The following is a 12594-nucleotide window of genomic DNA, read 5'->3' as shown; positions in this document are numbered from 1 at the left end:
TGTATTAATAGATAGGATTAGTGAAGAAGAACAGGTCAGAAGGCTGCAAACCTCCTGTCCCTTGAGATTTCCTTCTTTAGATCATTAGTCTTATTGAATATCTCCCTCGAATACAGGGAGCAACAACTGAGGAAAAGGCTGGAACCGTTTTATTTCGCCGGGACGTACTGGGGAAAGGGCAATTTCTGGGTCATAAGCTCCACTGAAAATGTCTGCCCAGTTTTCTCCACAGGCACCCTGGAGGAACAACAACATCAGTTTTCTGAGCAGAGAGGCAGCTGTGACAGAGCAAGGAGAGACTATCATAGGTTTCTACCTACTGGCTTTAGGTATGTACTCGGCTTGGATGTGAAAAGAAGCTCCTAAGTAGAGTTTGGTATAAAGTGATTTGTTCGGGTTTCATCCCTAATGGAACAGGATGTTAGAAAATGCAACTTTTCTCTTCAGCTATTACAAGATCAAAGAGGTACAGCTTTCTTTTGTTAAAAAGAGATTAATAATCAATGCAGAAATCTTGAGGGGAAAAAATAGTCAAGCTTGTAAACTTTTAACTAATGTTTGCTAAACTGATGAAAAAAAGTACCTTATCAGAAGTACATGATACTTCTGTGTCTTCTCGTGCCTCAGTGGCACTGAGTTAATGTTCTGTGGTTTCCAAAGTTTTGACTGCTGACAGTCAGTTGGCATCCTACAATTACCTCCTGCAGAGACAGAAAATATGGTTCTGTAGTTTTAAACTTTTTTTGAACTATTTGTACTGCTTTGCCTTTAAATGTTTGATGCACATAGAAATAAGCTTCTTCAAACAGGATCTACAAAAGATTTAAGTGCTAGAACATTATCCCGTGTTAGCAGTCACAATACCGTGTGTTCATTTTGGTTCTGCTGGAAGATAGCTATTGTAAGTGTACAACAAGGATTTGAAAATGGCAACCAATATGAACTTGCTTTGATCCCAGTGCAATTTGGGTTTGTTTGTTTAAATATCATCTATTTGGGGCTTACTCATTGCAGGATACAAGGAAACATTATAAAATTTCAAAGAATGCAGGTTTGCTAGGTAATCAAAATTTCCAACCGTAAAACCTCACAGGAAAATACAAGAAAATGTAACTTTTATTAAATCCGTTCTTCTAAACAGCGTATACAAAAATATTTCTGTTTTTTAAGTGATTGATATAAGCAGATTTTTTTCTTTTTCTAAGATTATCACATTTCAAGTAGCTTATCAGCCCTCAGCTTATGCTTGAGAAATGTCTACGGAAGTTACAACGTAAAATGCTAAATGTTTTAACATGTTTACATGAGACTTTCTTTTTTAAGCTGTAGGAACTAGGGAAGGAAAAGTTGTATTCGGAATAAAAACAGAGATTCTAGTAGAAAAGTGTATGGTTTCTATCTTAGGAGACTTAATTAGAGGAGTGGCCATAAGATAAATCAAAGTTGTTCCAATTTATCCCCAATCTGTTCACATCTGCGTATCTCTTCATGAATGGGTGCACCATCAGCTAATGAATTAATCAGTTGCGCTTAAGACTGGAAAGAACATCTTAGGTCAGCAAGGCTAGTCCCCTGCTGTGACAATATTATAATCTCATTTACAAAGCTATCGTGCTCCCTCATATAACTGACTAGGGGTTTTTTGGTGCTGCTACCACTCTTCCTATTGACAGCCTGTTCCTGATTTTGTTTCTCTGCAGGGTAGGAGCCTTTCCCTAACTTCTCAGCTAAAGTGATCACACCAGCTCTATACCCTTTTTGTCACTCCTTTAATTGAAATAATTTGTTTGCCTGCAGTTAACATCCTATGCCCAGTCCGTGTTCCCAAAGGAACAATCATATCCTGTGGTCAACCTTTGTATTCCTACATTAAGCAAGTGAGCAGGTTTTTTTTGTTGTTTTGGTGATTTTGTTGGGTGTTTTTTTTTTTATTGTTATAATTTGTTTATCTCGTGTCATAATATCCTTTCTCCTGTCATCCCAGCATATCATCCTAGCAGCCTTTTACAGTTTTTTCCAACCTGGACTCTGTTTTTTTTGTGGGGGTTTTTTTGGTTCGGTTTGGGGTTTTTTTAACTTATAGCCAGGACTGAGTACAGCATCCGAGCAAGGTCTTGCTATCACCACTCACATTAATATTTACACTTTCCCATCTCTACTGATCCTTCCTAGTGTTGCCTCTGCATCACACTGGTAGTTCAAACTTCTTCCATCAGTTGACCAACAGAGGTGTTTTCCTCTGCTGCTTCCTAATGGTGAGCCCACGTCTCCTAGCAAATACTTTTTAAAGTACCTAGATGCCTGAGCTTTTAGGTTGTATGTCTATTGGTTTTTGATTGCTCCAGATCCTTCTGCCAAGCTTACAAGTGTTTGGCATGTTATAGCTGCTATTCCTGAAACTTACCTCCAGATTTAAAACTCAAGTTGCATGTCTTGCAGAGTATATATAACCAGTAATAGCACTACTCCAAGTGAAGTGTGGTGTGGATCTGGTTAAAATGTGATGAAGGTAGGTATGCCTTTTCACAATAAGAACTTTGGAAAGAAATCTGTTAGTAATACATAGATCAGAAAAGTCCTCTTGTCTTTCTCCTTAAAGGTCGACTGCGGTACTTCTACAAGCACCAACCATAACAATTTACAGCTATTAGCTTTATGTACACCAATAACTCAGTCTGTCTGGGGAGCAGTGAAGTGGCAGAACAAAGTGCTCTCTTAGGCAGACACCCTCTTGCCCTTCTGGCAGCAGAGCACAAAGGCCGGTCCGTGCGTTACCTGAGCTCAAAGCCTGCGCTGGAATAGGAATAGCATGCTACCATCACAAGCATACCAGCATTGAAGTGCGTGAGTGCATTTCGCAAATGCCGATGGGTTTTGAGATCACTGCACTGCTTCTTGGCACCCGAATCACCGTTCCATCATTCTCTTTGCTAATGCTTTGGCCAGGAGACCAGCAAAGCAGGGAAAAAATGCAATGCCAATCACATAGCAGTGAGCCATCAAACCGTGCTTCGAGAGACTATCTGCAGGTGATAGCAGCCACAGTGTTACCCTTCGTTAGGTCGTCTGCATCAGCATCCCCTTTCTGAAGGCAGCGCTCTGTTTCCATCCTTCCCTTCCACAAGCTCAGAACTTTGACAGCCAGGTGGGAGCTTGTCCTGTTGCTAGCATTATATCTGACCCCTTTTTGCCTGTACCCTAAGTGGTATACTACTGTGGAAAATCCTTGTAGAGTTTAAATTCTTAGAAGCAATTTAAAAGTATTGTCCACAGCTGCTAGCTAAGTCAACTGAGACCTGGGAGAAAAAAATGAAGCTTTTTTTTCTTCATGATTATTAATTGGAATTCTTAAGTAAATTGTTCTTTTCTCCATTTATACACAATTTGTTCTGTACTTGTTTTCCCTAGTTTCACAGTTAACTGGGGTTGTTAGAGTGAATGCTTGGCATAAGAGGAAATTTTAAGTCAATAGGAGAGAATATTTGTTAGACAACAAATTCTGACCTTTTGTGAGTTCTTATATCAAAAAGACGTGCTGAGAGCATTACCAGCCCCATTAGAAAACTGGAACAGACCACAAGATCCAAACATGCCTTTAAATGGCCCACGTTTCCGAATAGTAACAGTAAACTGTTATTTGACAAGTGACAGAATGAGCATTCTTTTGGGACACTGTGTGACAGCTGAATCTGAGAAGGTGGGAAAGGAAACAAGCTATTCACAAAACATTCATCCACAGGATGATTGCCTTTGTTGAACAAATAATTCTCCACGCTTTGTCAAGTCTAAAACATGATGACTCTTCTCCTTCCTGCCAAAACTGGCAATATGCCCTGGGTAGGATATTGCGTATGTATAATTAGCAGCAGAGACTAAAAACAGAGCAGGGTCACTTCACTGTTGCCGTAGTTAATGACAGCTTTGTAAATTCTCTAGATTTTATCACTGTTTTAAATAAAGTTTTCTAGTCTGAAAATCTTTTACAGCAAACCTCTTCAAGTAGATATTTATGCTTGTGTATATGTAGTTGAATCAGTAATTTACTTCATTTGTGCCTGCTCTATATCTAGATGCTCAATCCAATTTCTATCCTAGAGATAAGGTTATTTGCTCAGGGAAAAGCGTAGCTTGTCTTGTGACACTGAGCCTTCACCTTTTGCTCTTGTTTCTTGAATTCTTCCACTTAAGAGTCCCTGTATATTTTAAACGGCAGATCGGTGACTTGTAACACCCATTTTTCTAATTCATTCTTGTCAGATTTTACCGGTAAAAGCCATGCAACAGTGTCTAATAAGAAGAAGTCTAAGAACAAAGCATAGTAACCTATCTTAGCTGGGCATGGATGCAGCCATCTATTGGAAATGTGGATGCCCAGCTCGGAGCTATCGGTTCCCTTGTACCAAATTTAACTCTGCAAAAACATAAATTTAATGCTAACAATGAAGTTGCATGCAGCCTCAGGGGTTTATTGCTTGTTCAAAGTCCATCTCAGGTATGTGAGAGAAAAATAGGGTATGTCTGGATGCTCAGGCTTGAGTGATTTGGCAGAAACGTTTGTAAAACTGTTGTATTCCCTTTTAGCTATTCCTGGAGTTAAACAGTCTCACTGTTCTCAGTTTCTTTCAGCAGAGAGATTTTCAATATCCTTAGTAACTCTTGCTGGCTACTTTTTTGGTGCTTTCTTTGCACGGGCTGGCAGACAGCAGGCTGATACAGGACTTTGTCGATCGGGTTTCGGTTCCTGACTACCACCAGCTTGCTTGGCAGCCTTCCTGTGCCTCTGCCAGAAATCATAGATAACAGCACCAACCTCCTTTGTGGAGCACTTTTGATATCTGTGGATTAAAATGCTCTATTTGGGGGTATTATTCCAGGGGAAGTATTACTACTGAATTATACAAGGGCAATACAACTTTTTTAATACTGCTGTCCATCCCATTCCTCCTGCCTCCCAATGGTTGCAAATGTGGTGCCAAGTACTTCTCTGTGAGTGTCTGAGGAGTAAAGGTGACTCCTGAGCTGCTCAATATTTAGCATTTATCAACACCCATTTAACCTATTCTAGTCGGATACCACCAGTCTCACAGAAGTTGCTCCCAGTTCTCCTGTGTTAATGAACTTCAGTAATTGTATGTTATCTGCGTATTTTGCCACCTCGGAAGGGCCAGCGTCTCTTATTGACGAGCAGCCCATATCGGACAGCATTACAGCTTATGGGGGAGATGTGGTGATTCCTCTCTGAACATTATGTTGGGTGGAAGTGCTCAGTTTCTTCCTATCTGCTTTTTTTTTTCTCTCTGAGCCACGTTTTGATCTCAGTTGGAACCTGTCCTTTCTCACCCCGATTACCTTAGGATGCTGGGGTTGGATTTTGGGTTTGGGTTTGGGATTTTTTTTCGTGTAGCCTTGTGAGTGAATATTGCCGGCAGCATGCAAAAAAAAATGAAACTAGTTCTCTGGGTTGTTTCTTTTCCATCCTCTGTTTTATTGAGATGCTGCCTGGTGACACCAAGGCCTTACAGCACTTCAAAGTTCAGAGCTTTTGTCCCTGTTGTGCTGTCAGGGTTTGGGGGACAGGGCGGGAGAGAGGTTGTTTGGTTTGAGGTGTTCTTTTGGCTGGAGTTGTTGGTTTTCTTGTTTTGGGGTTGTTTAGTTGTTTTGATTTTTGTTTTTTAAATTAGTCGGTCAATATAGTCAGCAACCCCAGACCAGCACATCTATCTGATGGTGCAGAGATCCAGTGTCCCATAGTCACTGCCCTAGCTGGTAGTACTTTTATGTGACCACTCCTTGTTACTCTATGGTTTACTGAGAATCGAGTTCCTCCTGTTTTTTTACCACAGTATTAATATGATCTCCTACCCAGAAGGATCAGACTGGATATGCCAGTGCAGGTTGTCCAGTTGCTTTGGTTAAAAGGATTGTGCCTTCCTGACGGAGTCATACTCGCTCAGTAACCTTATCTCCCTCGGTGTGTCCCTCATCCCCACCCTTAGTGTGTGAATATTGTTCCAAAAAGGATCACAAATACTGTGTCTCTGTTACCTCCATCTAAAATGTGTATTGTTGTGTTACATGACGTTTTACTCAATTTCTTCCTTAAGACACTTTAGCTGAAAACTCCCTTACCCTCCAGGCTAGGAGGAGTTTGCTCTGTGCCTTCCCAGGAAGGGCATGTGTCTGACACTTTCAGGGGAGCCCTCCTATCCATTACACTGCGTTGACAAGATTTTGCTATTTACAAAAGAGGTGCCATTTTATTGTGTCTGCCATTTTAGCACTGTGTCTTCATATTGACAGGGAAAATACTTCCATGCCTACTGCCTTGAAAACTATCTTACCTTAGAGAAGGTAGAGCTGATGTGCACAAACAAGACAACTACTGTGTTTGCATTGCAGACTATCGTGATGCATTCCCAAAGCCGTCCTCCTCCAATGCCCTGCTGTGCCTGCTTATAGTATCTAGACTCAGACAAAAGTCAGAAACAATTCCTAACTTAAAATGCATGCAACCATTGGAAACAAGACTCTGTCACCTAGTGGCCAGAATAAAATGTTTTTATTATTGTTGATCTTATAATGAGACATGTATAAAATATATGTATCTCAGTGTATCATTGCACCAGTGACTATTTCTGGTTAATACCATATGCCGACGTGTCAGCTCTTCCCATTTCAAAAGCTCCTTAGTAAACCATGTGCATTTGCTAAGCAAGGCAGAGCAGCAGCAGCTTGGCAATTTTGCAAAGAGAAGTTATTCCAAGGAAATTGCTGGGCAGAAAAAGCAGTTCGTAGGGCCATACAGAGACTGTCCCATCAACCACCTCCCCTCCCACTCCAAACCCCCCAGAGCACCTCACCTGGCAGTTAGTACCCAACCTCTCAGGCTGGAGAACAAGCGCCTTGCCCTTTGGCATTTCAGCTCACAATACTCCCAGATGGCCTGGAGATTTGGAGGCAATTTCCTCCCCTCCCTTCATAGCCCTGGCAGCAAAGTGCTGTGTTCCTGACATATGGGGTTGTTGATCCTTCCTGACGGAAGGCAGCTGCCCTCGTGCCACAACATTAAACCTATCGGCCATCTTTCATCTCGTGAACTCCTTTGAATATCCAGAGATGCTGTGTGATGCCATCGTGTCATGTCCCTCTTCAGTGTATATATTCACCTCTTGCCGGGTCAGTATACAGCACCCTTACCCTGGAATGTCTGCTGCTTGTGCCTGGACAGAGGGCGATGGATCAACTCTTTTCTCCCTCACCTGGTGATGTTGTACCCTGGCATCCACTGCGAGGAACAAAACCCCCAGCTGCTGGGTTCCTAAGCCTGTCCTAGGCAGCAGGCACTCAGAAGAGGTGGTCTTTTGCTCCGCATTGCCAAGGCAAAGTGAGGCCACCTATGTTGGTAGTGGCAGAGCTGGTTTGGGGGGTGGAAACGGGAGCCAAGGGGGAGTTGGGTGCTGCTCAACCTGCTGCTCATCCCCCTTCAGCAGCTGCCCTGGAGCCAACCCCCTCGCTGCCTAAGCCCCATTTTCAGCACTGAGCCTGACACTTACGAGTAAACGTTTTGTTAAAAGTCATTAGTTTCTACATCATTCCAAAAAGTGGAATGCAAACTACCAAGGTCTTGCACTGATAGGTGGAGCAATAACCATGCACATTTGGAAACTCGAGGTCTCTCCACCTGAGTAAGTGGCTGACTTTCACCATTTGCAGTCACCTCCCTTGCGTGTTCCTCATGTAACTAGACACGTGTAAGTCAGGCACTTCTGGTCCAGGAGACCAAGAGAGGACACAACCTTCTTTCAATTTAAAAAGCATTTAAAGCTTCCAAAAGGTCTGTTCGAAATGTTCTTTTCATATAGAATATCGGGTATATTACTGAGAAATTCCCATCTCAGACAGGCTTTACTGCAAGGAGATCCTAGACTGTTCTAAGAGATAGAAGTTTAGTTGTGTTAGCTGCACTTCTCGAGAGAGGACTGGCAAAGCGGCTCTCTGGCTCCATGCGTGAACTTTTGGTATCCGTCATTGTATACAGCGTACCTAAACAGCTGCAGCTTTTGGCAGATTGTTTGTAGTCTCTGCTCCACTCTACCATTCTTTCCTCCTTCCTTTTTTTTGCAGGTGTTACATTTAATGAGTTTCAGCTGTCCACTTAGAAAAAACACTTCTCTAGGCCCTTCAAGGGTGCATCTTCGACAGATGCAGCAGTGGCTCTTCATGTTTGTTCTGCGTTATTGATGGAGTTATTCACTTCTTCCTGCTTCTGAAATGCTACTTAAAAAGGCTTCATGCATAGGTTTTCCAATGGATGATCTGGTTCAATTTGTTTCTGATGGAACAAAAGGGTAATTTTAGAAGAGATGTTGCACATTTACACACTGCTTCTTGCTTTATTTGCTTCTCGATTTCAGGGATTTCATTCTTTTTTCTAGGTTGGCTGTCTTGGTTTGGAAACAGCATTGTGATTTTTGTCCTGTATAAACAAAGACATCTTCTGCAGCCTACCGACTACCTCACGTTTAACTTGGCGGTATCAGATGCTAGTATCTCTGTGTTTGGTTATTCACGAGGAATCATTGAAATCTTCAATGTCTTCAGAGATGATGGATTCATTATCACATCAATATGGACTTGCCAGGTAAGACTGCGTTACACTTAATTAGACAAAATAGGGGCAGCTACTTCTGAGCATACGCTGTATATAAATAACCAGACAGGCTCAAAAGAGTGAAAAGAAATACCGACTGAGCTCCCAAAAGGACAGTGTTCTTTTTTGTTACACCCATAAATCTATGCATTTGTTCAGTGCTTGACCAATTTTCGGCGATTTTTTTCTATCTCTTTGCAATAGTTCCTGATAGTTTGGATTTTTTACTTCATGTCATAGCTCCCGCTCATGTTGGAAAGCTAAGGTGTAGGCTGTGCTTGTCTTCAGCTCTCCCAAAGTCAACCTGGTTGTTGGCACTTTAACATTTCACTTAAAGCAATGTAGACTCCTGCTTGACAAGGCATGTAGAGCAAAGCCTCCACACAGCACTTGGGTATACCTGTATATTTTAGCCTACAAATTCTTGTACTAAATCAGTCATAACTCTTCAGTCTTACCCCTAAATTCTTGGTTGGTTTTTTGCCTGTGGTAGGATGAGTGACAACTTTATGGCACAGTCATCCCTGAACTTGGAGGCAGCTTTTTGTTGGAGAACTCTGAAAACGTTATTATTGTTAATTCTGAAACACACTTGAGTAGACAGAATATAAATACATCCCATGGATAAACAGCTACAAGCCTGGATCCCTGGTGCTTTCGGTAAGGTCTGTGAGAAAGATTATACTTAGCATGTCTGTTTCATGAGGGAATCAAAAAGTTGAAAATGTCAGGCTAGCCTACGGCAAGGTATAAGAAGGATCAAGATGAAGGAAAAGGGGGAGAGAAATAATCCTCTTTTCTTGTTCTTGGGGTTCTTTTTTTTTTGGGGGGGGGGGGTTCAAACTTTTTTTTTTTTAAAGAGGAAGTTGAACTATTGTGCAACATAGATGAAAGAACTTTTACAGCTCATGTCCTCTCCCGTAGAATACAATTAACCTAGGAGCTGTAGCTTGATGTATAAAATTATTATTTTCTTGTATAAAATGTATGTCTATAGAGATTTGGCAGAAAAAGTTTTATCAAAATGAAGCTAATTATTTCCTTAGATAAATCCCACTATTTCTCTAATGAGCACACCTACAATTGCAAAATAAGGTCTGTTGAGGAGGAACTTTGAGGATATATCCTTAATTTTTTTTTTATTAATGGAAACCTTTGAAGTCATCAGGTAAATAAAGACATACCTGCAAACTGTAAAACCCACATCCATGTTCAGAATTAAACAGATTCCCATTTTTCCCTGTTTCAAGGAAGGCTAGTCTATGATTAAGAAAGGAAAGGTGAAATCTGGATCTCCAGGTTTAGTTCTAGCTTTGCTGCAGGCTTCCTGTGTAAGACAGGGTAAGCCATTGAGTGTGAAATCCTGAACCAATCTTCTCTGGGCAAACTGTGTCAGTGCCTCACCACTCTCACTGTGAAGAATTTCTTCCTGATATCTTATCTAAATCTTCCTTCTTCCAGTTTAAAGCCATTGCCCCTTGTCCTATCACTCCCTGCCCTTGTAAAAAGTCCCTCCCCACCTTTCTTGTCGGCCCCTTTAGGTACGGGAAGGCTGCTCTGAGGTCTCTCTGGAGCCTTCTCTTCTCCAGGCTGAACAACCCCAACTCTCTCAGCCTGTCCTCACAGCAGAGGTGCTCCAGCCCTCGGATCATCTTCGTGGCCTCCTCTGGACTTGCTCCAACAGGTCCATGTCCTTCTTGTGCTGAGTACCCCAGAGCCGACTTACTTGACTTTCTGTCCTTTTTTGTTTCACTACGCTTTTGCTCCTATTTGATCAGTCAGCTTTCTGCTGTCAGGTATGCTTAGGGAAACTTTATTTTCTCCAGCTAGGCTGTCATTTCTGTTTATGAAGAAATTTCATGAGCTCACCTCCCTTAATCCACCTAACTATTTTCCTTTCCTCTGACTCAGACCTCCTTCTGTGCCCTTGGGCAATATTTTTCAAAATTAAGTTTCACCGTTCTTGGCTGCCCCGGTTAGAGGGAGTGGGGAGACGACAGACAGATACTACTTCTCTTTCAAAACAGCCTAGCCTGTGAAAACTCTCTGTAACAGAAGATGCACCTCCAGCTAAAAGGACCATCTTGTGGCATACCTGCTGAATGGGACAGATACGTGCGCTCCTATTCTCCTCCTCTGTGTGGAAGAAACAACACTATTCTTCCCCATGGTGAACTTTTTTTTTTGGGGGGGAGGTCTGACAGAGATCTCCTCTCAGGAATGAGGTTGCATGGTAGGTCTGTGTTCAAATGCTGCCCCTGCTGAATGCTGTGTAGGGATATGGTTTTCCAGGGATGGCTTTTGGATTCTGCTTTCACTTCTTGTTTATCCCTTCCCGGCTCTATCACTGTGTCTTAGTCCTGATCTGGACAGAGGGAGGACAGTGAGGCTCTAGCACATTCATTTTTTAGCCTCTGTTAATATTACCAGTAAGTAAACTAGTTCATATAGTAAAGTTCGGGTCAGAGAATGTAAGCCAGTGACTGAGAGCCATCTGTTCCCCCATTGACCATATTTCTAGTGAAAAGCTACCTCAGGATATACTTTTGTCCTTCCCATATGGTTTTTATTCATATGTTCTGCTGAATTAGAAGTTGTGCTGAAACCTGTAAATAACATTGCATGTAAATGTTCTTACATGTAGGAAATAGAGAAATATTAATATCTCTGCAGGTAAACACCACCATTTCTTCTAAACCTGATTAATCAACCAACAGAAAGTTTTTCTTGTATCTGTTAAATATGTGGTGAATACAAAAGATGCAGGCTTCAGGAAACCTCTAAATACGGGGGAAGGATTATAACCTATCTGATCCCCAGAGGTGCAATGCAGTCATGTCAGAAACCAAGGATGGGCTGTGGGGTGCCTTAGAATTTGAAATCCTTCATGATCCTGGTACTTCAGTGTAAGAATTTTACTACAAGGGTCAAGAAAATCAACTGCTCTTATAATGTGCTCACTCTGTTGGTATAGGCTTCTTTAAAAAATGTTACTTATTTCGGACTGTTTCTTACATATAAGATGTATCTTGGCTGTGTGCAACAGAGCAGAACATAGTTGTCTCCAGGTCATGGTACCATCACAGACATACCCACTGCCACTGAAATGCTGACGGACGCTGTCATCGCAGATGCACTCACCTCCCTATCAGTCTAGGTATCCACGGTCCATCTGGCCAGCCAGATGGTGCCAGCGCATCCCCAGCAGATCCGGCTCTGCACAGAAACAGCCTCAGGAGAAATCATAAAAAGAAAAAAGTTTGGCTTTGAGGTATTACTGAGCACCACAGTAGGCTGCCTGACAGGATTCGGCCCCCACTGCCTCCATCTCTGCAGCCTGCCCTCACCATCCCACCAAGGGCCAGCCTGGAAGGACCTGCCTTCACCCTCTTTTGCTGAAGCTGCTTTGTGTTGTGCAGAACAATAAAGCCACGGAGGGGAGCAGGAGAGAGAGAGAAATTAGTATCTTGATCTGTGGTTGTGTTTACTATATAGCAGTGAGGAAACTTGGGTTTGAATCCTGCACTGCTTAATGCTTTGATGCTTTATACAGCGCTTCTGTATTTCTGCCTGGCATACCCCGGACAGAAACAACTGACAATGTAGTGAGCAGCAGTAAGCCCCACATTTGTTGTTTTACTCTGTTATCTCTAATACATTTGTGCACAGTTTACCTGACAGCACCAGGCCCGTGGTATATGTGCATCCTGAAAGGGCATGGTGTGGCCAGGAAGACCAAAATATCCTAGAAGTGCCAGACTTAGTGTGTGTGCATTGAGGAGTACGTGATCCATGGAAACATCTGGGATTTCTTGCACTTTAGCAGACTTTTCCAAATAGTGGTGGTGTAGCTGATGAAGTTGCCAGCCGAAATCCCGGATAAATGGGGATGTGTGAGAAATGCTGGATTAGATGTGCAATAGCCCTGCATTAGTGATGCTGCT

At 42.3% G+C, this 12594-nt stretch overlaps 1 protein-coding gene across 1 annotated transcript in view; it reads left to right on the top strand.

Annotated features, from left to right (window-relative positions):
- Nucleotides 1-208: 208 nt before the first annotated feature.
- The window catches only part of LOC104165755 (opsin-5-like), a 28625-nt gene continuing 16239 nt past the window's right edge, over nucleotides 209-12594 (top strand). The window contains exons 1-2 of the mRNA XM_009705483.1: nucleotides 209-329; nucleotides 8436-8641. Of these exons, the coding sequence (XP_009703785.1) occupies nucleotides 209-329; nucleotides 8436-8641 (327 nt within the window). The remainder of the gene's footprint in view (nucleotides 330-8435; nucleotides 8642-12594) is intronic.

The sequence above is a fragment of the Cariama cristata genome, unplaced genomic scaffold (genome assembly GCF_000690535.1).
Source record: "Cariama cristata isolate BGI_N322 unplaced genomic scaffold, ASM69053v1 scaffold378, whole genome shotgun sequence".
NCBI classification, from domain to species: domain Eukaryota; kingdom Metazoa; phylum Chordata; class Aves; order Cariamiformes; family Cariamidae; genus Cariama; species Cariama cristata.
Note: the sequence above shows the minus strand (reverse complement) of the source record. Positions and strands in the feature narration are given on the sequence as shown.